Genomic DNA, 26,637 nt, shown 5'->3' on the forward strand with positions numbered 1-26,637 from the left:
TGCAGGTTTGCTTTTTTTAACAGTGCATTGTGTTATGCGTCCTGATTGGCTGTAGAATGTTGTCAATGAATCTCCTCCGTGCTGCATGTCCTGTACAGACTGTGTGCAGCTTGCCAGATCTACATGAACATTTCATCATGAGCAAATCTTTGGTTTTATTCTGTACTAGTCTTATTTTTGTGCATAGGTTTGAACTTTAACAGAGTTTAAATAAGACAGAAAAGTTTGGAAACAATTAATGCCTTTCTGAAAAAAAGTGTGTAATGACATGTTTTACAGCCTTAGAACATCTATATTATTTGTAAAAAAAATAAAATAATAATAATAAGAAAGTTGATTGCAGATTTGACCCATCATGGTTGAGAACGTAATTCCTGCAAAGAATGAGGGACGGCTAGGTTTGGACCTACAATCTAGACCTACAATCCATGCTACAATCTATGTAGCATGGATTTAAAAATGTAAACCTGTAGCCTTTTTAGTTTTCTCATTTTGTTTTAACCCTGTCTTGAAAGATTTTTGGAGATTGAACAAATTGAGCAAACATTTTATCAAGCAATTCTCAGTTTAGATTGTAATTTTTGTCACTTAATACTCACTCATGACCAGAATGTTTATGTTGGCCAGAATCCTGCCATGAGGGTTGGAGGCTTCACACTGGTAGACGCCGCTGTCTTGCGACTTGGCTTTATGAAGCACCACAGTGTCATCAAGCACTCGCTTGTTATTCTCAGAGTCATCTAAAAGAACACAGCAGTACAACAATCAGAGCTGCACAGGCGACACGTTTGTCGACAGATAATAGGCAGTTCTTCTCCACTCTGAGCCTGAGTGAAGGTTTGCTATCCGGTTTGCATGTTTTGCTTTTGTTCAAAGAAAGCCTGATATTTGAGGGAAAAGAATTCATATTGTGTAAAGAAAAGGGATTTTAATGCCATAGAAAACGGCTGAATGCTTTTGCGTCCGAACAAATGACTCAAAATTTTGCTTTCAACGCTAAAATGTATGTATTGCACAAACTACAAACCAGAGAAAATGTATTTTTTTCAGTAAGCTCTCTGATGTAATAACTATTTTTGTGTCCATTGCTCATAGATGTGCAACCCAAACTTTGAAAACTATTTTTCTTAAACCCAACACTAAAACAAACTCTAGTTTTAGGGCTTCTGTGCTCATTTCATGTTTAATATCCTGTAATAAAACTGTCATACTAAAAAAGGGTCTCTATGAAGTCTTTTATAACACTAAGATGTTGTCTTTAGGCAAAATGCCAAAGATGTTTTAAGATATATCAGTGTTTTTTTCTTTCTCACCTCTAAATAATTCTCCATTCCTTCTCCACGTTATGTCTGGTGGTGGTTTTCCTCCAACTGAGCACTTAATATGAACATCAGATCCGACCGGAGTAATTTGACCCTGAGGAGGATCACCCAGCCACACCGGTGGCTCTAAAAGATGGCAAGAAAAACCATGTTAGTCTCCATATCAACAGCCTTCTGTGTTAGATAGGTAAAACAGCACCAGCCCTTGAAGCTGACCAACCTTCCACTATCACATGAAAGTAGTGGACAGTTTCTCCAGCGGAATTAGACGCCTTGCACATGTATCTCCCCTGATCTGTCTCTTCAACAGCAGATACGGTCAACGTCTTGTTAAAGTTGCTCAGTTTTGCCTGATCCGGCAGTTTTTCCCCCATTTTCATCCACGTTACATCAGGCGTGGGCCTACAAAGTGGAATAGTGATGTATGAAAAATTGTCAAACATGCCAAACATAGTGATGATATAATAATATGGAAGTACACATACAGTCCTGCTGTTATGCACTCAAGCTGCAGTTCCTCCCCCTTCATCAGCACCTTCTCTGTCTGAACACCAGAGGGCAGCAGCATGCTGGGTGCTCTCTCTGGGGGGGCTTCATCTGCATTTAATAAAAAGATCAAACTCCATCACTTTAATCATTGAAAGTCTGAAAAAAGTACACATCCAAATATACTAAAAAAATACTTTAGTTAGTCTGTCAATAGAAAGTGTTTTTTTCAAAATGCAAATCACTGTTTGACTATGAGCTGTATATGACTCACACTCTTCAGCAGAGGAGTCATTAGCAGGTTTCACTGGAACTAAAAGTAAAAAATTGTGACCTTTACTAGATGTTACGAGTACTGAGTAATCTACCACCCATTTTTCTGACACCCATCCTCAACTTAAACATGATAAAACACGACACAATCAATGTCGATAGTGAAAGAGATTGAAAAAAGTGACAATATTTCATCAAGGTAGTAAATGAGTGCTGATTTTCCCATGGCGTGCATTAGCAGGATTTGCGCACATCTTTTTGATGAAGTGCCAAACAAGTCAGTACATTTAAGAAACACACTGTTATGAACTCACTGCTTTTGACTACTACCAGGGCCATGGGACTTTTCTGGACCATGGTGCGAATCCTGGGGAAGGCAGCAGAGCAACAATAATCCTGGCGACTGTCTCTCTGTAAGGCATTAGAAAAGTACAGGTTGCCATCTGTTCCCATGGAAACCCTCTTATCCTGCTTAATATGCTCCAGACCTGCAAAAAGAAAAACGATGTGTTAACTTCAGCATATGACTTTAAAAATATTCCTGTCTCAAAATGAAATTGAGACTCTCTTAAAGACCCACTCTGATCATCTTTTGATCTATTGTAAAAGCATTTCCAGCTGTCTTTTAATTATGATTATGCAGTTTTTAGCAAAAATACAGAAAAAAAACATTATTTTCTAGGACATAATTTCTCAGTAGTTAATTAGAAATTTGCCTCTGAGTTGTTAGCAAGACCGTTGGCACAGAGCAACCCCGCCCCCTTCCCCTCCCTGTTGCTGAGAGCTTGGAGCAGGGAGCTTGTGGCCTGCAGTTTATTTACTGTGTCACAAGCCTTATCAAACTGTATTTTTTACATCTTCTCCTGATTCACGGTTTGAATAAATACATATTCCTAGCTTTCTCCATAAATGTTCTTCATCATCAGAAAAAAATGCCACAAGAACAAGTTAAAAACACCAAATGACATGATAAATTTAGTGGAGTGAGTTTAAAAAACATAAAGTATTTTCCAAAAGGTATGAATAAGCTGAACCAGATCAAGCAAGTATTTTTCAAAGCTAGTTATTTTGTCAACATAATGTGAGAAATGTCTTTAGGACCCAGCATGCATTTGGTGTGCAGTAGAATCTGGTCCATCCATAACACTTATTTATGACTTTTCCCGTAAGAGTTTTGAGACACGAGAGGGGCCAACAGTAGCACCTAATGCTTGTTAAAAAGAGTAAGAACAGAAATGTTTCATGAAATAATGATGGGGTACAAGTGTTTTAATGAAGGTCTGATGATGCAGGAATCCAGTGACCTTAAAAGTTTCAGGGATAGAAAAATTCTTACACAAAAAGCATATTTGATTTGTAGAAATGCACAGGTCAGTGTCCCTTTTGTGTCTTTTTTGACAAGTCCAATAAAACCATTGATTTAAATTCAGAACACAGGGCACATGAGCAAAAGAGAGGTCATTTTTATAAAGAGCACTAGTACAAACTGAAATATATGCTGACGGGGAAGAAAAGTGCCACCAAATATATCTATTCAACTCAAGCTGAAAGCATTTCTATCATTACATTTTAATTAAACAGGTCTGGAGTTTAAGAGCAGACGTTTGAGTCTGTCTGAGAACAGGAAATAGGTTTTTCTTGAATGCCCTCTTCTTCTCAGACCAGTCAGGTATGTAGAGGACCTTCAAGGAGTTGGTCCAAAAAAGCCTTCACCACTAATGAAACACTTCACACGTATCTGAGGAGACCTTTTATACAGTTAATCACTTTTTCCAGCTTTGTTGATGTAAAGTAAACCTGTGCCCCTCAAGTGTAAACCTTTATTGTCTCTTCTAACCTAAACAAGCAAGCAGACTGTTAGGGGAGCTGTGCGCCAGCTCAAATTCACAAAGTGTCGTCTGTTAAAATGAGGTTATTTGATTACTTCTTTCAGAAATAGTAGAACATCCACCTCTGAAAAGCAGACCTATTTCCCTTTCTAATCTTTCACTAGCAAACAGTGAATTGATCTTCGGGGTGATCGAACAAAAACAGTAACCCGTCAGAAATGTTTTATTAGGTATCACCAGTACTAGATTCTAGATTCTAACCCCCTGTCACGATGAATCGAGTGTGAAAAAAAACGCTGAAATATAAAGCTGTAATTTTTTTGTCAAGCCTTTCGCACACCTGAACACACAGGTGTAAAATGCGTGTGGTATCTCAAGCATTCCAGGCTTAGACAGTTTTATGAGCAGTGGCGTTCACTGTGCATCATAGCTTGAATATTTGGGACTACAGTGTGCTGCTGTTGTGCTCTTTGTTTCACCTAAATGTTCTCCCAAACCCCAACGTAGCTTAAAGACTCATTTTGACTGTGAAGTTAATACTAGCACATTAATACCTGAGCACGGATCAAATACAAAACTAAGCAATAGACAAATCCTTGACTAGGCCTTAAGCATCTCATGGCTTACAATTTGAAGTGGTAAACTATCTACTGAGAACTTATTGTAACATCAACCAATTCAAAGTGTCTAGGTTGGACATAAATCACAGCAGAAATATTGATACACTTGGATCAGTTCTGGGAAAACGCACAGACTTCAAGCTTGGAAAAAACAAAACAAAAAAAGAAGCAAGTTCTGCATCAAGTTTAAAGAATTTGTGTTTTCCATTTAGGCAAGAGGAGAGAAAATGAGTACAATCAGCCCTGATCTTCTCTGCCTCTAGCCTCTGACCTTGCTGGGACCAAGCACCTTATATATGGTTGTGTATCTTTCCCTCTTAAATGATTTGATACGTATCTCGATACATGATCCACGAATCACTACATGGAAGATTCAACTAACTTTGTGGCGGTTCAATACAGTCCAATTCTTTTACCTACAAGAATACAATCAATCGTTGTGGTATTAAACTATAATTGAAAATGCCTTTTAACAGAGAAGGCACTTTTTATTTTAAGCATCAAAACAAAATGTTCAAAGGACAAAAACCTGGCATTTTGAGTCTTTCAGAATGTTTTGTTCTCTGTGGCTATTAAAAGTGTGTCATATTAATTTATTCAGGCATTGTTTGAAGTACAGTGAAAAAAATGGGTTATCACGTTTACACAGAATTTGGTTTCACCTCAAGCCAATTGTAATACCAAGACGTCTACTGACTTGGTAGAAGCTAGCTTGTGATTGGAGGTCTTTTTGTTTGCATCGCATGTACTTCAAAAGGCAAAGACAGCAGAGAGCACAACGGGAAGATGAGCTAACAAAATTAGCCAGAAATAGATTATTTACTTTGATCGGTTTTTACCCTTTTACCAATATAATCTGTGGTTTCCAACCGATACTGCTGTTTGCTCCAAGTATTTAATCGATTTTATGATACGTATCTGTATCTTTTACATCCCTGGACTTTCATTGTCCTATGAACTAAACTTTCTGTTTATTCTTTCAGAAACGGATGAATTTTTACACTGAAAACTACAGTGAAGTACTCATTACACAAAGGTTTCAGCAAGAAGGCAACAATGCATTGTGGATATATAGAAGAAATAAAAACATAAGAAAAGCTGCGACTTCTGTCTTTAAAGTTGCAAATGAAATTGAAAAGTTTTTTGTTCTTGTGACTTGACTGTGCCTTGGCCTGAAGATGGCTAGGCTCCAGTAATAGCACAAAGCAGATCAGATCTAGATAAAATAATAATTGATAGATGTTTGTAAAAAAAACAAAATGACTAAATACATATTTAGGAAGTAAAAGAAAGTGTTTTGCAAATCACCAATAGTCATCCAGTAGAGCTGACGTGGGGCAACAGCTTCAGGAGGATTACACTCCAGGATGACCGATTCTCCCTCATTGACAATAACTGGGGGAATCGTTTCCCTCGGAAACTTGGGAAGGGCTAGATAAAAAACAAAAAGAACAATGGAAAAGCAATTACATCTTAAGTCATGATGATAAATAACGCTTTCATGTTTTCGCTTACAGTTACCTACCAGAGACTATGATCTCTATGTCCACGGTCATGGCGGTACCCAGCTGGTTTGAAGCAAAGCATTTGTATTTACCCTCAACCTGGCGAAGGGGCATGCTGTGAAACCTTAAAGTTCCACTTGTTGGGTCTGATGCTATTGATGCAATGTTTGATAAAGTCACATCCTTTCCATCTTTTGTCCATTTGTATCTGTTGGGGTAAAAATAAATGAAAGAGTACTGAAGCATTTTCAGAAACTGAACAGAGATTTGAAGCCATTTAGACATTTAATGTTACCCACGTGGGTGGTGGATTTCCTCTTGCTTGACATGTGATGGTAACAGAGTTGTCGAGGGGAAGCACAATAACAGGAGTTTCTGAATGAGCTACAATGGTTGGTGGCTGCTCCACTGCAACAGGAGAACAGAGTTTAAGCATATTTAGGATTCATTTAAAAAAATAGAACAATAGTTGTTGAATATATAAAAAAAATGATTTTTGTAACAACATTTAAAAGACTTAAAGACCCACTCTTATCACAGTTTGATCTATTTTAAAAATGTCCCTTTCATTATGATTTTTTATGAACCGGTGTCCTTTTTTGGGACATAGTTTCTGTAGAGTGCCTCTGAGTTGTGGGCAGTAGTTATGGTGCAGAGAAAGCTCCTCCACATTTCCCATCATCCATCTGTTTATGTGCTTTCCCACTAGCTTACAGCCCCTCACAACTGCCAAATAAATAATGAACAATAATGAAGCCACCCAATTTTGAGCCAGATGCCAGCTAAAAGCAAGAAAACAAAAGACGTACGTGGATCTATTTGTCTACAAGTGGATGCATCAGAATGGAGCGCTGCAGGGAGCTTTTTGCTTGCTGTTGTAGAATCTATGTCACACCTACAGGCTTTTTTCAACTGCATATTTTTCATCTGCTCCTGATTTACCACAATTTGAATAAAGAAATTCTTAAAATTGCAATGCTGAGCTTCATTTTCTTAATATATGTCCTTCGTCATAAAGAAAAAGCCACAAGAACATGTTAAAAACAATAAAAACATTTTATTAGAATGGGTCTTTGATACACGTCTGCAACTTTATATTAAACTTTTCTCTTTTAGTATTCAATGAATAACAACAATGTCAGTCATCCTAATATTTCTCCTACCTTCCAAAGGAATGTGAAGGCCAGCAGCTTTGTAACTCAAGGTCCAAAGTAGAACTAATGTCAGGCTCTCAACCATCCTCATTCCCCTCTGCTGATTAGGAGGCACTTGAGTACAGGGGTGATGGATGATGAACTGTTGCTACACGGAAGTTGTAAGGCACAGAGAACCTGCAAGATTTAAACAGAAGGTCTGTGTTTAATGACTTAACTTTTAAGGAAAACAGAGAAAAGAAAAAGACCATTAAGGAACCACCACACATTGATTCAGTGAGCCAAAGAGTGGTCATTAAAAACTTGATTCTGTATTAATTTCTTTACAAAATAGTTTTAATTTTTAGTTGGCAAGCCATTTCCTAAATAACGTTTATATGATTTAGTGATCAAATGTTTAAAGAAGTTGGTCTTTCTTTTTTGGCAAACTCTGACCGAAGTAACTAAACTATAAAACAATGAAGTAACAACTTTCAGCCTTCTTTCAATCAGGATTGGGCCACTTGCTCGCCCTTTTCTCTTTAAAATCGGGTTCATTGCCCAACTGTTGCATAAACTTGTAAAAACGTCTATTTTTTCTTTTTGTCAAACTGCTTTATTCTTTCATTTTAGGAAACAGATTAAATTCGGAACCACTGAGCTGAATCAAAGCCTTTTACTTTTTAACAGGCAAGGCTGTGTTTCAACGGCAGTAAACAAAAGGAGTTGTGCTAAAAGAAAAAGTATTCTTATGTGGTCACAGGAAATTTTACCCAAATGTGTGCGGGAAGGAGAATTTAACACGGAACAGAAGTTTAGTAGAACTAATTCATTGGCATACCCAAATTATTGCTTATATATGAGCTATTTTTTAAAGCAGTTTACAAAATAGAAAGCACTTCTCAGTATAAACCTTTACTTTCTTTCGAATACTTGGCCATGTTTAGGTTTTATGTATTCAGTTTTAAGTAGGAGTACCTGAATAAATATGCTCCTTAGAATTGCAAATATAATCAAAGTTTTTGCTGCTTGGGCATATTTAGGGGTTAAATGTGATATCAGTGAGGGTATCTAGTTAAGGAAGCTACAGATGCCCCCCACTGTTTCAAGGCTGTATTGATAACAGAACTATAACATGCGTGGAGATTACTATTTGAGCTGTAAAGGCTACTGGGTGGCATCGTGTGGCTTACTTTCATTAAACCCAAATCACTCGGAGGCTAAGCTGTTGTCAGTTACAATTATCAGATCCAAGATGGCAGTCAGTAAATTGGAGTAAGTCTGTCAGTGTTTCACGGCTTAGTTCTGACAGTGCTAAGAGTGTAGCGGCAGTGTTAGCCTTGCCAAATAGGTTCACTCCCCTCCCCGGCTAATCCTGCTATCAGGAGACTGAAGGCAGGAGCTCCAGCAGTCATCCAGCAGGACGCTGTTTAACAATGGCTGAGCACCACTCTCAGTTCTTCTTATTGCACGAGAGAGGTTAATGCAATAACTTGTATAGACTAGATTTGGAATTAAGCTGCTTGAAGTTGGAATCAATTTAACAAATTAAGCGACTGATGCTTTAAAGGCTTTACGATTATCTTCTGTGGGTTTAAAAAGTAAACATAGCTGGTTTTGTGTTTATTTCAGAGGGTGCACCAACATTTTCATGTAAGATCTTTTGCTTATGTAGTCATTTAGAGAGAGAGAGAAAAAGCAGAAGGTGCGAGCACAAGTCTACATTAAAAAGAGAACTCTACTTAAGAGGGTGCAAAGTTTCTGGCAGGCAGCAAAGCGGAAGTCTTCCAGTGACCAGTGAAGCGTGACATTTATCTAAGTAATGATCTGTGATCATCACTCCAAACAAGCAAGCAAGCAGGCAGTTTTTATTCATGCCCAGCAAATCCACACCCCCCTCTACACTGGAAAAACATTGTGGATTGGGGAATCACATTGCCTTGTAAACATGGAGTTGTGCAAAACCCTCTAATGATAACTCAAACAAAGCTGGCTGAGTCTGCTTTACACACATGAGACAGAAGTGTAAAATGCGGTGAGGTCCTTGTGCAAACAGAAGTGCTTGCTTTTAAAGGTATAAGGGATCTATTATCTGAACGCATGGCAGATTGTAGTCACAAATCCAGAGGGATTGTTACCTAAACCATAGGCTGGCCACAGCATGAACAGTACTACTACTAAATGGCTTATCCTTGGCAAAACACCCAACACCCCCACACATTTTCTACTCTTTTGCAGCCTTATTTTAAAACAAATACAAGCAAATTAGAGACAAAAATGAATTTACTGTGTTCCAATCATGTGTATAGTTAGAACCAGTTTCCCAAAGGAGTTTTACTTTCAAGTGATGATACTCACAGCTATTTGAACCATTGAGAGTTTTTCTCCTCCTGCAGAGGCCCAAAGCAGGTGCAGATGAAGTTCATAAAACCTTGAAGAACTGACATTCCAGCATCTGTTTCTCTTTCTGAACCAGAATCTCTAGGACGCACTTCCTCTTCCTCCTCATATTGCTTTTTTCCTGCGGCACAGACACACCTCCCTCCTCACTCCTCCACTCAAGCTACTAAAGAAGCGACAGGAGAGTCGCTGAAGTGACATATGTCGCCAAAGCCTCTCACTTGGCAAAGAGGCTCTGAAAGCTTGACAATGCCCGGGACAAAGGCTGCACCACAGGGCTACTAAGAGAGCATTAAAGGTTGAGCGCAGAAGAAGTACAGACATCTCTTTTCCTTACTTTCTCCCACTCTTTTGCTGTTAAAAGAGAGTGGGGGACAAAACTGTACACCTACACAGAGCCCGCATGAGACTTAATGCAACACATTAGAACTCAACAGAAAAAAGAAAAAAAAAAAAAACACCTTCTGCTTACCTACAATTTGAAGAAATACTGGCTGGTAAAATTGTTTTACTGCATTTCTCTTTAAAATGATATCAGTAAAAGTTTTAGTCTTGATGTAACTAATATACAGACAAGCTAAGAGTCAAACAAGGACTTGCGATATGAGTAGAAAAGACACTAACTAATCTTTTTAAAGTATGGGACACTGCTCCTTCACTCGTGTTAGGCCTCGTGGAGACATAACGATCACAACACAGGCTGAAGAATGCTCATACTGCTCCGTCATTCAGCTAGGAAAACATCTGACCTTCACTGATAGGGAAGTCTGGATTAAGATGCCAGCAGCACCACAATGGTCCTAAAATGACCTTTTGATTCAATGGGATAACAGTAAACATCTGTAAAGACCCAGTCTGAGGAAAATCGAGTTTTTGGTGTTTTTAACTTGTTCGTATGGCATTCTCCCCATGATGGCACGATGGAGGACATGTAGTAAAAAAAATAAGTTTAAAATTGCATCTCTGAATTTTTTGTTTTTTCTTGTAAATTAGGAGCAGATGAACAAACACTGCTGGACAAAGAGCGTATTTGTGACGTAGAAAAATCACACACTTGGCCGGACCAACTTCCTGCTCCGCTCCATTCTGATGCATCCACTTGTAGACGACTAGATCCATGTACCGGTACGTCTTTGTTTTCCTTATCTGAGCTTGAATCTGGATCAAAACTGTACATCTGGATAGCTCCATCATTCCTCACAGTTTTTGTTTTCAGTAATGTTAGGTTGGGGGTGTAAGGGGCAAGTTAGGACAGGGAAGAGGGCGGGGTTGCTCCACGCCAATGGTCCCACCCACAACTCAGATGCGAATTTCAGATGAACTACTGGCGCTCTGCAGAAACTATGACCTAGAAAACAACACAAGTTTCCTGATATTGGCTAAAAACGATGTTATCCTAATTAAAAGACCTCTGGGAAAGCTTTAAAAATAGATCAAGAGATGATCGGTGTGGGACTTTAATTAATTTAAGTTAAACTAATTTAAATGTTACTTAAAGGTTTTGGAGAATTCTGAAAAAGGTTCTAGATAAATTTATTGTTTATCATGAATTTCTGCTAATAAACAAAATGCCACATCTCACTGCAAATGCTAAAGACCAAACCTTCTCATTTAGTAGAGTCCGCTCATTCCGTCCTTCTAAACTATGAGAAGGGAATGAGCAAATTCCTTTTCTAAAAAAACAATTCCAGTCATTCCTTTCTCATAAACAACTTTCCTTCTCCAGGTGAACACTTGGGTCCATGCATGTAGTCTTACCTTTCCTTCAGTCTACAAAGTTTTGGTGGTTTTCTGAAAATCCTCAAACACAAAGTTTTCTGTCGTGAATTACAGGCTTTGTTTGCTTCTTTCCTTTTTGGCCATGACTTTAGGTCTGCCATTGATTTGTTTTTCATAGTTGTAAAAATGTGCTAACTAGCAGAAACAAGGTCTAACATGAAGAAGTGTCTGCGAAGCATCAATGCAGACTAGAGGGGTTGCAGAAACATGCTCAGGCCCTCGGGTAAGATCCTCTGAGGTTTTTAATTGACTGTCATGCTGCAAAACACAAGGATTCAGATGCATCAGGGCAAAGTAGTGATATAATCTCTAGAACACAGAATATTATGGAACGTGAAGGGAAATATAAACCCAAACCTGAAGTGGGCTGAAAAGGCCCAGTGAAGCAGTCGTGGAGCAGGACCACACATACTTTATGACCTCGAGCTGACATTATCAGACATTATCTGAACATTCAGCCTTGCTTTTTGTTTCTCCAGCTCCCTGTGCCCTTCTGCTTAAATAATGGACTTGTCAGTAAACGTGACAAATACTAGATTAACATCTTTTGCAAATGGAAAAAAAAAACACCTGCGTTTGAGCAAAACAAACACAGAGGTTTAATTTGTATGAGAAGTGAAGAAAAGAAAGAGATTGGAGCAATCGCTGTGACTTGGTCCATAAATGATGTTTATATTTTTGACTTGGCTTTTTGCTTTGAACGCTATCGTTTGTGCTCGTTTGACATGTAGCTCAGTTTTCACTTCTGAAGTCCCTGCCTTTTGTAAGTTCACTTTCAGTGCACTGACTTCCTGTTTTATTTTGGAGGTTTTTTGTTTTTTTTTGCTAGAGTTTCATCTGGTTTCAGTTAATTACCACAGTTGTTTCTCATTTTTTCTCTTAATGTACTTTGTTTTTAGTCCAACCAGATGCTGGATTTTGGCTGAAATCTTTTTTTAATCGTCTTTTCTCTTTGATCATAGAACATGACAAATATGAGGTAGTTTTTATTCTCACGTTGTAGGCCAGTGACACATTTGGATGAGTCTACGTTCCAGACTAAACTCACTGTTGGGAGGTTGCAGGAATAGCCGGACATAATTACACACTTCATTTAAGAGAGCTGTCATTACTTCAAATGAACCCTCGCTGTGTTTAAAACAGCGCTCTTTTAACAAACGCTGAGGGGAAGCTTAAAAGAAAAGCCACTAATGGCCTGGATTTCATTTAAAGTTTTTTTGCTTTAAAGTCACGCAAAATAGACAATCTGATATAAAATAAATACAAGTTACATAGCTGTAACTGCCACACAGGCATGTTCTTCTCATTTTTATAAAATGAAAAGCTGTATCCTTTTACATTTAACTACTGAGCAAAAATAAAGTTTAGACTCTTACATAATACATTCCTGAAAACCAACTAAATATATATTAATGCAGCTTTGTGACTCAAAAGTTGTTTGGTAATATTATTATTACTATTATGGTAGCAGAAGCAATAGTAATAATTGAAAACTCATTTTTAAAGATGCTTCTGCCAGAGCTTTTTTCCATGGTTTAATGTTTTTTTATTCAACTTCAACTGATGATTTTTTATTCTCTGTGAAATAAAATTGATAAATAATAGAAAATTAACTTAAAACCAAATTTGTACAAAAAAAAAATTGTACGTTAAATTGTATATAAGATTAAAAAAACCCAATCGATTTTATCAAGAACTTGACTTAGTACGGAATCCTAAAAGGACATTGAGTGTGCACGAGAAACCAGTACTACTTTTCTTTTCTTCAATGTCCCTTTAGGGGTTTCATACCTTAAAGTATTCCTAAACAAATAAAAGTCAGGCTTCGTTGATAATCCAGAGCTCCGCTGTCTCTTCAAAACGCTTTTAGAACATCAGACAAACGTGAGTCACTTACAAATTCCAGTTTCATGTTGCTCAGCCCTCATAGCTTTGTCATGTTGTCACGCTCATCTGTTGTTGAACTAAATGAACTTTTTTCCCCCACAAAACTAAATGTTCAAAAATGTCAAAAAACAAAACACCTTCTATAGTAACTTCTGGGAACAGAAGCTTCTTAAAGACATAAATAAACAGGTTCATGTAGAAAAAAAAGTCACACAACAGCTTAGAGTATGTAACTGAGATAACGCAACAGATAAAATGTTGAAATAAATGAATGATAACTTACTGACAAAAGCTAATTATAAGCAATGTCATGATGGCCATACTTTATATGTTCACAACAATGTGCCCGATATAAACTGCTTATCATTTATTTCATTGCATTACGTTATTCAATTTTATTGACCAACAGCATACCTGATCTGATAACTTTTCACAAATAAAACAGGCAGGAATGTACATATCCTAAATGGGCTATAATGGCAACAGCTGTCATTTGCAGTTTTGACTAGGGATTTAAAAATCTGACAAAATTTAAAACCCAGTTTTAAATGTATGGTGAAGTATTTGTAAGGACAATGTAAGCTGCACGCACGTTGGACGAACGGGTGATGCTGTCGTATGGTGCCCTCATGCCACACTCCAGTCATTAGTAGGGTGCAAGTAATGGCTCTTTACTGACCGGATGCAAAGGCTGTTTTGCAGGTGATAAGTAGATAGATAGGATGTCTACACAAACTGTGCTCTATTGTCTAATTTCCTAATGAATTCCTAATAGGCAGGCTGCACATAAGCAGTGCACACTTAACATTTGAACACACAGTCCACAGCATTTGGGGGGACTTGAAAACATGAAAAATGTGTACGACACGCATGCTTCTCACCTTTCACCCTTACGTAACCTTACGAGTTGCTCATGTGTTGACTACAACCTGTTGCCTTCAGCATGGCTGTAGAAAAAAAAAATGCATGAACATTTAGGCTCTACAGGCTCACCAAGGGGCCTATGACCTTGATATTTGTCCTGCCAGCCCTGTAGACCTTTGTCAAGTTTTCGCCAACAGACAGCCCGTGACCAAGTCTTAATTAATGTCAGGTGCCATGTACATACAGCCCCCTTTCTTATTAAAGAAAAGTCTTTCCTGATTCATTTTTAAGTTTTTGCACCTTACCCTACACTTTGTTTGCATTTCAGCCCTAGAAACATTTTAAAACGTTTCTTATCTCAGACTCTAATAATCTTCAAACAACTTTGTGACATCAAAGGAGTCAAGGCAAACCTGACTTTCCAGTTTTATGTAAAGGGTACTACATTTGTACATTGAATGCAGGTAGAACAGGTTTAAAATGCAGTTGCATGCTGTAGCTCCTCCCATCAATGTAAACATACAACAAAAAAACAATTCTGACAGACTTGTGGGTAGCATTTAACCTTGCCACCTATTGATGCAAAAATGCATCAAACCATTTCTGCTCCACCTTAGTTACGCATCTACTAACGCATTCGTTAATTTTGTTTTTTTCCTAGCTGTAACTAAATTCATGCATCAAGGCTTTAAGCTCATAAAACAACCCGAACATTTTTTTCCAGAAAAAACTTTAAAACTAAACATAATTTTACCACAACGTGTGGCTTAACTCACGTTTATGACTTAACTCAAATTAAGCCATAAAATCAATTTGTTTATCCATCCTTTCAAGGTTGGTTGATTTTTTTCAAAGTGAATAGAGTGTGTGGAGGTTTGCGTGTTGCTCAACCAAGTTCCCAGGTGGTGGTTTAAATGCTTCCTGCTGGAACACTGTGATTAGTGAAATGACTTGTGAGGAGCTGCCTAAAAAAACAACAGGAGATGCGGTGACTTTGGAACATCTTCCAAGCAAAGACGATTGTTACCTACACTTTTACAGGTTTAGCGTTTCAGGACACAATGATAAATTGCCACCACACCTTATGTCCTTTTTTTTGTGCTAATATTACATGGATCATAAAATATATGTCATTAAAATAATGAGTAGTTTAACATCTGTATTCATTTAAAAGAGAAAAAAAAGAGCAAGAGTCTTGTAACACTCATAGTTGCAGGAATGTGCAACGCTGGCGCTCATGGAGTAATTAGGATCCATGTTCAAGAGTTTAATCAGAATTTCATTGCTAGCAATAGAGACAAGCAGACTCAGCACTTCAGCATCATTTAATGGCATGTTGCAATCATGAGATCTATCTGTGTTCATCCTGACATGCAGTAGCATCATAACAGTCAAAAGGAGGCAGAAAAAAAGGCCGTGCTGCTCTATATGGTTTTAACTCAGCTTTAAATTAGTTTAAGTAAAAATCTTGAAGATCTAAAAAACATTTGAGAAGATTTTAGAAAGAACAACAACCTTTTTTATATGTAATTGTTTTCTTTTTTGTCTTTGTGCATTTGACCTACAATGCCCCATTAAAATATGCAGGGTTATATATTCTTGGGTGTTATTTTTGAATTGGTTTGATTTATTAACGTATTTAAAGCATACAAAATGATGGAAAAATACAATAAAAAATTACAAGCAATATATTGATTTGAAAATTAAGAAAATTAACAAAGATGATGCCATTTTCTCGACAGTGTAATTAATCATAATCATAAATAGACGTTTTTTCCCTAATGCATACAGTTCACACACAGGTCACATTGGATTCATTAAATGAAACGATTATCAAATAAAGTCAAGTAGAGTTTGATTTGTTGCTTGAAAGGGAGTGGGACAAAGCAAATTTATATAATCCCACCTCTGTTGTGTTTTTTTGTTTTCATATACATTTTTACATAGTTACAGCAATCCAGTGCTTATTCAATCAAGTGCAGATTATTTATCAAGTAGCATAATGGAATGTTTATTGATTATCCTCAAAAAACTTTAATACGTAATTTAAGTAGCCACTAATGTGAATCACACTTCTTATAACAGATTTGTAATACTCAGCACTGCAATTGACAGAAATTATCACATTCATTCGATAATCATGGCTACACACTTATTAATGTAATATTTTGAAATCTTTTTTTATTTGCACTTTTTTCAGGGACACATTCTGTAGTTGTCTAACAATAAAGCAATTAAGCCTGTCAGCCATGAAAAATATATAAATGAAGGGTTCTTTTTCTTTTGTTTTGCTTTTTAATAACTTTGTTGGTCTGTTTGTCGCAAAGATTAATTAAAAAATACCAGGACAAATTCAAGCAGAGAAGTTAAGGGAAAAAAATTATTTCTTTCTTTTGTTGTTTCCTAGCCTTGAGGAAGTGATTAAGTTTTTTTCATTTAAATTAAATAAAAATTAATTCAAAATATTTTTAAGTATAATGGGTCAAAATGGGTCTTGACAGCTCAACTGTGAGTGGAAAAAATTACTTAAATTCTTTTACAACAACAAAATAATTAACTAAAAAGGCCTTGCATCAGAGCAAACCTGCCTGGTCTTGTGGTGAGCATGCATTATTGGACAAACCCTTTCTGCCCTAAATGTTTTTAAATAGTTTGCACCTCCTTTCTACACAATCAAAACTAAAACGGCAGATGTAATCTTTCCATCTTATCTTCAGTGTGATGGTGGAAGAGTCTGAATCGACACTGACGCTCCACGCATTTTTATTTAGATTGCAATAAAAAAAACAGTTCCGATCAGTCTATCCTGATGGCTCATAGCGCCTTCCTCTTCATAAAACTGCTATCAGATGAGTTTTTAAAGCATCTGCTGCAACTTCTCAGGTTAATATTTTTGTATGAGTCAACCCAAAATTCATCCTAAGAGCCTTTCCTCCAACATAATTGGATCTGCGGAAAGCTCCAAAAAGGTTCTAAACCAACGAGGCAACTAAAAAAACCAGCCCTTTAGAAAACAAAATCTGAACAGAAATGTGGACTCTACAATCTTGTCAGTAATTATTATAAGAAGCATATAAACATAAGGTCATCTTTGCAATGATGCATTGGAACTGTTGCCATGGTAACTAGCTTCATTTGCCAATGAATATTTTATGCTGTCCTACAAAAAAAACAAAAAGACAACAAGATATAGGAAATGATAAACTAACAATAATCATCATTTGAGCAAAAAATGAGTCTAAGGACTCAATCTTGTCACGTGTGTATGATTTATGGACTTTTACAGTTAGTAGCCACTATGACCATACAATGTAGTGTGCATCTCTACATGATGTAAAGCAGTACATCAAACTTGTGTTTGCAGATTTTTTTCAGATGTCAAATCTTTATAATAATAAGGATAAATATAATAAAAAAAAATACCAGTGTTGTAACGGGGGAGAAGGGAGGAAGCACCCAGGCGCAGAGAAGGAGAGGAGGCAGGAGGTTGCAGGGGAACGGGGGCTTTAATAAACAAAACTAAAGACACAAAACCAAAACCACTGCAGACGGCAGATGGCAGGCTAGAAACTCGAAACACTAAACACTCGAAACACTCGAAACGGGGAGAGCAGACTAACATACTATGGACCAGCACAGGAGGAAGGGAATGACAAGACTTAAATACATACAGACAAACGAGACACAGGTGAACACAATCAGGAAGGATGGGGAACCAAAGTAAAACTCACAACAAAAACGAAACAGGAAACCCTACAAAATAAAACAGGAAGTTATACTCAAAACATGCCAGAACAAAAAGGAAACAAACCACAAGGGCAAGGAAACAGAAACCGTAACAAGTGTTCCCTTGTTTATCACAAGGGTTATGTTACTCCCAATAGGTGAAATCTGCAAAGTAAGATTACCGATGTTTCAAAGCTGTAAAAACTATTCACTACACACTTTATACACTTTTCTTAGACATGAACATTTTCACACTTTGCTCTCTTGTTTGAACTCTCAAAGTTCAAGCTATTGTAGAAAAATAGGTCCGGCAATAAAGAATGAAAACTAAGATCTGATCGCAATCGAAGATTTGTGTAGTAAACTGGACACATACATGAGATACGGTACAGAGGAGATTGACTGACAATGCTCTACAGCCAATTAGGACAGTCCAGTAAAAAAAGAAAAGAAATAAAATATTGCAAAACAGTGTAAGGTGGACCACATGATAGTGTGGTCATTAAACTTTTAAGGACTTTCACGAAGCAAAGTATAAAAAAATTTATGTTAATAAAGTTCAATGTATACATTTTTACTTTAAGATAACATATTGATATAGTTTCTTTTCCTTCGGGCTTGTCCCTTCAGAGATCGTCACAGAGAATCGGCTTCCTCCATCATAGGTCTGATTCGCATATTCAGTTTGGCAAAGATTTTATGTCAGATGCCCTTCCTGACACAACCCTCTGTATTTATCTGGGGTTAGGACCAGCTTATTGAGAACTTGGCTTGGCCCCCCTCATGGCTACATATCACATATTGATAAAGTAATTATGCACAAGTGCTGAAAGCAAATATAAAACACACTAAAATACAAAAAAAAAACTTTTGTTTATCAGGCAAACAGTTTTTAAAAGACCACGAACTGGTGTTTGCCTGGTCTCTGGTCATGCAAAACGGTTATGTAATGACCTTCTAAAGGCCTGTTCACACCGGGACGAATTTCGCCGGCGATTTTCGCCGACGTTTAACGCCTCGTGACTAAACAAAGGGCACCAATGAGAGTGTGCACACCGACGCGAAAAAACGCCACGCGTCAGAGCGTCAAAAAAAAAAAAACGCCTCGGGTTCGTTTTTTTTTTTCGACGCGTCATGTCGAAATCTATTCGACCAATGAGAATGGCGCTTTTGCACACGTGTCTGGAGCTTCTGAAGTTACAGTAAAACACAACTTGGGGGCGCTCAAACACAAAACTGCCTTGCTGAACACACATACCAGCGAAGAAGATGGACGCCGTGTAGCGTCTACACAGCAGCGAAGAAATAATGACGGACATTCTAAAATATCCCTGAACCAAGCACCAGTTGGAGCTACTGGTGCTTGAAATATTCATGTTTTCTTTGTATGATTCTGACAAGCGCGTAAATACTTGCTCTCTTCTTCTGAGGGAAAAGCGACTTTAAGAAGCGTAAAGTTGCGCAGCGCCACCTTGTGTACAGGAGTATTTCTGTTTACATTAAGCGCCATCTAATGTCAGGGAATGAAATTGCATGTTCGCTCGGCTCATCGTCAGCGAAAATCGCCTGGGTGTGAACACAAAAAACGTGGCGAAAAACGCTGGCGAATAACGCCTGGCGAATATTCGTCCCGGTGTGTACGGGCCTTAAGACGTTGTGGACAACACACAAAAGTTGAAAACATTACATTGTCTTTAATGTTGTCCAGATACTACACTAATTTTTCGAAAGATGAGAGAGACCTTTCAGCATCGGCAAAAACTCATCAATGACTCAGACAAAAGGCTTGACATCCTGTAGATCTTCTCAAGATTCCTGGATACCAAAGGATTGGTAAGTATGCAGTGGTATGTTGATAACTACTTGAAATGTGCTGAGTGTTGTGGTTGTATATTGTCTTTCTCATAGGTGAGTCAAGACTTCATTCTTTTGTTTAATGACGAGGTATCCAACCGGCTGCTTCAGAAATGGGACCCAATCTTTAGATGCAATGTTATAAAAGAGGCCAAGCAGCTCACCTCAACACCAGGGCTTCATCAGTTGTTGCATTCAGCAGAGAATCCACAAGGAAGTGATGAGGCAATGAATTGTATTTACAATTCAATACTTTATTAACATAACTTTTTTTGTACTTTGCTTCGTGAAAGTCTTTAAAAGTTCAATGACCTAAAAGATCATGAAGTCTTTTGGCATTAAAGTTTGGTGTGAGTGCTTAAGGTCATCCATTAGTTGATAAATAGTAAAATGCACATAATTTAGGTAACCACGGGAACACTTGAATGCAGGTTTGTTAAATCACATTATTAGGAGCATATTTAAGTTTCCCAGCTATTGCTTTGCCGCCTACTTAATATAGCTGTCATTTTGTTATTTATTGTGGCACATATCTACTCGAGACATGCAGAGTTTGAAATTATTCAACATTTTCAACAGAGTGACTGCCTTTTGCTCTTATGATAATTGTTTTAAGTCTTTACTGTTAAGTCATTCTTTGTCCATAGCTTATGACAGAGAGATGGCCTCGCTTTTGTTGCTGTTATATCTCCAAAAATCAGTGCCTCTGATGCAGTTGAAAAAGTTATTGTCTCTCTCAAGGTAATTTTATATTTGTTAATTTTGAGCATGTTTAAAACTGGTGAAGAGTTAAATGAAACAAATTGTAGGCAAGTTTACTTTAACATAGAATGCTTGTGTTCACTTGTGCAGTGCTATTTCTGACTTGAGTGTCCAATGTCCCTTTTAAACCTCAGTCTTGCTGCAGTTCGGAAGAGCATCTTCAGAATCAGCAGAACAATCAGCCATACCTCCTAGCCGTCGGTCGCGAAAAGAGGAACATCAACAGGTTCTACATCTCATTTGACAAGCGTCTCATCCCTTGCCAGGCAAACTGCTCCCTCTGGGCATTTGATGAAAAAAGCTCATTTTGTTTTCAGTGTGTCTTATGATGGTGCACTTCTGAATTTCTACACCTTTTTGCAGACTCCAGTTTACAATATTGATATGGGTAAAATGAAGGTGTCACCAAGAGTTCGAGACATGAGAGCCAAACTCCTTAGTCAGGAGGTGCTTCTCACAACCCAGATTTAAAGCCAGGGCAATTAAAGGCATTTTGAGCAAAATGCTTATTTGTTTTTTGTGCAAGAAAGTTTTTCCCAGCAGTCAGCAGTTGATTTCACAAATAAAAGGTGAACATGGTTATTATCCTGGACCAAAGTTCAAGTTGTTTTGTTACCCATCAGCTTCAGTGTCAAACTCATGCAGGCTTTAGAAAGCACCTCAACATTATTCATAGCAACGTTGAACAAATTTTTTTTTTTCCACTCTCATCCAAGTTTTTTTTTGTTATTCTGTCATGTAATATGTTTTATTTGACTGCATGGGAGTAAACTATTAAATATTTTTTTAAATTTTTTTATTTTTTTTTTAACTTGTCCTGTCCAACAGCTGGGCAGTCAGATGAGAGCTGAGGGCCTCTTGGGTTGGACATATTTTACTTTAACAAGAGGGGTTATTAATCTTCAGACAAACCAAAGGTATGTCTGAATAAACCCCTTTTGTAATTGAGGCCAAACTTTATTAATTTCAAACATGTCTGAAAATCTTTGGTGTTGGACCGGACGGAAAAGGAAAGAGGGGAAGAAGAGAGAGGGATGTTAGAGAGAGGGGGGGTAGGGGGTGATAATAGGAGGGGAAGGGGGATAAGACCATGAAGCAGCATAAAGCAACAAGTTTACTGGTTGTTAATCATTATGGTAAGGTTTAAATGTAAAAAAAAAAAAAAAAAAAAAAGGGCGGAGCCTGTCCACACACACACTCAAATGTTATAAACACACCTGTTAGTTGCAAAAATGTCCACCTGTCGACATGTAAAAAAAAAAAAAAAAAAAAAAAAAAAAAAAAATTTTTTTTAAATTACATCTTTTGGGAATTATTTCAATGTCGGTTATATCATTTTAACTATTGTATCGTATTATAGTAATGGATAAAAAGTTTTAGCTAATTATTTAATAGAAACACTTATTTGGGTATTTTAGTGTCTTGTTAAGTTTACAGAGTTAAGAAGGAGCTCTGACTGTTAATTTAACATATTTATTGACAAGTGACTCTGACTCAGTGTTAATTTAACATAATAATTGAGTTAAACAAGTGACTCTGACTCGTTGTTGAATAATTTAACTATTTTGAAAATGTTAATTTAACTCAAAAAAGTGTGGAGCTATATAAACCCTGAAAAAATGTTTATATTAACTCTGTGGGAGTTGAATCAACACTCCAGTTTTTGCTGTGTATGTATTTATATAAAGTACTTTCTTATTGCTGAGCATGTATAAAGAATTGGTTATTCACCTGAACATTTGTTGTGAGTTGCATAATGCTGCTGTGTGCTACGAGTCTTTATAGCGGACGTATCTGTTTTTTGACTTGGCGAAGGGTAGTGTTCCACGCTGTTAATTTAACCCTAAATATCCCCTCCTCTCCAAGTCAAGCATCTCTTTAAGGAGGTGTGTGGTTACAGACAGATTGGCCATTCACAAGATCTGTTCAGTTTATTAAGTACATCTACTTAACCCAAGAGTGAAAAAACATCTAGCCTTCCTTGTGAAAACTGAACATGGATCTTTAAAGTTTGACTCATCATCTTATCTGTGACTAATCTACTGTCACAAGCACAACTTGCATGTTAGTCATGAATAACTGAACTCATCTTTTTAGGCTAAAAATACAAGAATAGAACATCAGCACCAAGGAGAGTTGACAAATGTTATGCTGTGTAATTTTAGAATGTACTTCCTTTTCATTTTTAGTTTCAGCTAGTTTTCCAATCTGTGTTTCAGCACCTCTAGGGCTCAGAGCCAATGGCAATCAAAGAGGTGCCTCTTTGAAAGTGTCACGACCACTTAATTTGCATTTCTGGATCACCATGAATGAAAGTGTTTGTTCTGGCTGGCGCAATCATTTGAAAGGTTCATTAAAGAGAGTTTTTGGGATACAAAAGTGTTGCGTCGGAAGTTTAGAAGCTGGTTTATGAAATGTCAGAGGAAATTGTAAAAAACGGATTGGGGCAGATCAATCTGCAAATTATTTAAAACTTGAATATTCCAGTTTGTCGACGAGCCATGACAGCTTCAATCATTGTTTAAATAACTGAAATGACTAAACAATTAGGTGCATCATACATTCAGAGACAAGTATCAGGCAAAGCCTGTTCACAAGAACTGTAACCCGGGATGCAGCATGCCCCTGGGCGTGTCACCCAAGTCTGTCACTGCTTCAGATTCCCACACAGCGCTGCTATTAGCATTAATGAAGTCCAAATAAAACCTATCATTACACAATCTAACAAAAATTACCACAAATCTATACTGTTCATCAAATGTTAAAAAATAAACTGTACTTGTCTTTCCTACATCATTGTTTTTTCTTTTGATAAGATAAACTTATCAGAAAGTTTTCTGAGAGGTGAAACCACCTAAGTAGAAGGGCACACCTGCATTTCAATGCAAAGGTGATAAACACACCGTATTTTCTGCATTAGGTCTAGACTGGGTTATAAAGCACACTGTCAATGAATAGACCATTTCAGTACAAAGATACCCCTTGTTTGTCCAAAGATTCATAACTCCCTATTGTAACATTAAAATCTGTCCAACAAAAGAGGCCTTCAGCTCTCATCTGTTTGCTCAGCTGCTGGACAGGACAAGTTAGTGAAAAAAATAAATAAAGTTGTAGATTTTTTAATTGATGTCATATATATAAGGTGCACCAAACTACAAGGCGAATTAGGCGAGACGAGAGTCAGGGATAAGCTAAACAGTCAGTCAGATTTTATTAACTATGTTTACAGTAAATATAATTCTTGCTTGTGACACACTACAGGTTAGTCACGCTGCAGTATTCACAATACCTGTTGTTCTCAACCTTGTTTGCACACATTCACAATATATCCAACCTCGTTCCCCCTTGTACCTCTCAAAATAGCACTGACATCAGTAAACACAACCAGAATTATTCCATATATAAGGTGCTCTGGATTCTAACGTGCACTGTTGTTGTTGCTTTTTTTTTTTTATTAAGGCTTTTAAGTGCCCCTAATGGTGCAGAAAATATGGTAAAGGAATGAACAAAATGTTGCTTTACTGTCAAAGGATCATTCTGATCAAACCTGCCTTGAAAAATACCATAATGTATTCTAGTGAATTCAAGTAAACCCACATGCCAGGCCATTTTTTCCATCTTTTGAAATCTTTGATGAAGCCTGTGATGTAACCGATTCACAATTTAGCCAAAACATTTCAGCAATGTAGTTTGGGCAACGTCAGAAAGACTTAGTCAGCTGCTATGTCAAAAACTCTGGGTTTTGACATGATCATTGACAGGTTTGTTAAAAATAAAAAAAATGTAATGTTTTATTTTCATAGACCGTGTACTTGTACAATTACGACTTTTTAAAGACTAAAAAAAAAGACTTAATTCTGGTAAATTGTTGCTTGTTATTCATAATTTTGCAGCTTTATTTGTGTAAAATCTTGACTTCTTTCATTTCAAAAGTTAACATGACTTTTATTGTCTTCTTTTATTGCGGCACTCTGTTGTAAATAAGTCACCTGCAAGACTTTTCATGTTGTTTATTAATGTCTGAAAATGAATGTTTCAGATTTTATAGATAGACAAGATTCTCCAGATGCTCCATGCGCCTCAATGTCAGATAAAAATCAGCATCTGGATTGATTTTTGATAAGATTAAAGGGAGCAGGGCTGTGATCCTGACTATGAGTGGGGGGGGCATGAAGGGATTGGAAAGAGAAGTAAAGCAGTAAGGGGGAGGGTGCAGACATTTTCGGGGGTGATATATGTGGCACAGAAGAAAAAAATCCATGGGAATCAAACTCATTAGCATATGAATGAAATTCCATCAGCAGGAAAACAAACTGAGTTCAGAGCCTGTTGTTATGATGTGTATGAGCGGTAGATGAGAAAAATTATGGATACTCGGGTCAAAGTTAATCCCTGTATTATCTAAACTCCGTAACCAAGAGGGCTTGGGAATATGATGAACCGAGCATCATGTACACCACCATGATTCCATTACGTACCATAACTGAACAAAAGATATAGGGTGTGCAGGACAAACTGACAGAAAAATAAACACATAATTGAATTGAAACTGTGACCCATGACTTTATCTGGCTTAAAACTATATTTTTACAGGTATTTGGATAAAAAAATCTGCAAATTAACCAAAAAGATTTTAACTTTAGCAGATTTTTATATAGAATCAATTACAGTGTGGAGCAGGGGTCAACAACGTTGATCAATCAATCAATCAAAGAAACTTTATTTCAAAAGCATTTTGGATTTTTCTCCCTAGCAACTGGGCCATCATTAACTATAGTGCAAAGTGTACTACCAAAAAAATGCTAAAACATTTTCAATATATCTGAAATCTTATTTCATTCACAAACAGCAGGTCAAACAGCTTTTTTAAAACATATTTTAGCATTAACTTAAACAAAGTGCTTACATAACAATGTTGCACAAGGAAAATAGGCCGAAGTATTACAACTATGTTTGTTTGAAAAAAAGTACTGCATTTGTGGTTTGTCATACCTACAACAATAGGATTGGCTACATCAAAACAAAATACCAACAATAGAACTTCACAACCATCAACATGAAAAAAATAGCTGTATGCTTTGGGCTTATGTTACATTATGAGACAAGTCTTGAGTAATTTAATGTAAGTTAATCTTGTGATGATGCTTTTATTGCATTTAAATTAAATGTTTTTCATTAGTTTGCCAATTATAGTCATATACATTTTCTGCTATTGGACAGCGTGATTATAGTAAATAGAGTGGCGATCAGCTGTAGTATTCATTTTAAAACTTGTTCACATGTTATGTTGACGTTTGACAGAACAGAAAGAATGTCTGGGTTTAATCTGACCTTGCTTGGTTATTACTCAACAAACTGAGTGTCATGTGCGGGGGAGGCTCGAGAGCCGGTAGGACCCAGATGCAGAGACGGGAGGCCAACGGGTTCAGGACTAAAGGGTTTAATAACAGAACAAAAAGCGCTGCAGAGCAGGATGACCAAACAAAAACGAAAACTTACTGTGACGTGACGAGAAACAGGGAACAAGGACGCTATGACCAGAGGACGTGAAACACATGAGCAGAAGTTAATGGACCAGCACAAGAGGAAGGCAGAGACAAGACTTATATACAAGCAGGGCAGACAAGACAGAGGTGAACACGATCAGGGCAGATGGGGACCAAAGGAAGTAAAACTCAAAAACGTGACAAGACAGGAACCCTTTCAAAATAAAACAGGAAACAGAACCAAACAAGACAGAACAAGAACTAAAACAAAAACCAAGACAAAACAAACTCAAACCATGACACTGAGTTTATAACTTTATGTCAGCAACATGTGACCATACAGTGTGGTAAAATGTTCTAATAATCTTCCATTTGTATTATTTTTATATGGAAAAACATCAGTGGTCTGAACTTGATGAAAAATGCAATGGAAAAGAAGTGGCAGTATTTATATAGGTGGTAGGGGTCACAGTAACAGCGCTGCATGAATTAGACCCTTTCCTTATGACCCCATACGTGGAAAAAAGCTCATTGTCACCCAAACTAGCGTTTTTTAAATCCGAAAAATACAAGCAGACGACAGATCTGATAGCATGCCACTGTCTTTCCCTCTGCGTGCCCCACGTGCCGACCCCTGATGTAAAGGATTGAAAAGTGTCTAGGTGTTTCCTACAACATGCTTCCTTCATCCAAAAAAAAAATACTTTCAAT

The 26,637-nt window shown here is 37.2% G+C and overlaps 1 protein-coding gene across 6 annotated transcripts in view; it reads right to left on the reverse strand.

Annotated features, from left to right (window-relative positions):
- The window catches only part of LOC101160163 (neural cell adhesion molecule L1-like protein), a 59,279-nt gene that overhangs the window by 26,182 nt on the left and 6,460 nt on the right, over positions 1 to 26,637 (reverse strand). For 5 of the 6 annotated variants that reach the window (XM_020704545.2, XM_020704549.2, XM_020704547.2 and 2 more), the window contains exons 2-10: positions 7,199 to 7,366; positions 6,335 to 6,443; positions 6,056 to 6,243; positions 5,839 to 5,961; positions 2,396 to 2,569; positions 1,808 to 1,919; positions 1,543 to 1,724; positions 1,314 to 1,448; positions 600 to 740 (exon numbers count right to left, since the gene is read on the reverse strand). In XM_020704545.2, the coding sequence (XP_020560204.1) occupies positions 600 to 740; positions 1,314 to 1,448; positions 1,543 to 1,724; positions 1,808 to 1,919; positions 2,396 to 2,569; positions 5,839 to 5,961; positions 6,056 to 6,243; positions 6,335 to 6,443; positions 7,199 to 7,280 (1,246 nt within the window). In that variant the 5' untranslated portion in view covers positions 7,281 to 7,366. Of the gene's footprint in view, positions 1 to 599; positions 741 to 1,313; positions 1,449 to 1,542; positions 1,725 to 1,807; positions 1,920 to 2,395; positions 2,570 to 5,838; positions 5,962 to 6,055; positions 6,244 to 6,334; positions 6,444 to 7,198; positions 7,367 to 9,526; positions 9,729 to 26,637 lie in introns of those variants that run through there. The other variant, XM_020704546.2, reaches the window with a different exon arrangement.

This window comes from Oryzias latipes, chromosome 7 (assembly GCF_002234675.1).
Source record: "Oryzias latipes chromosome 7, ASM223467v1".
NCBI classification, from domain to species: Eukaryota; Metazoa; Chordata; class Actinopteri; order Beloniformes; family Adrianichthyidae; genus Oryzias; species Oryzias latipes.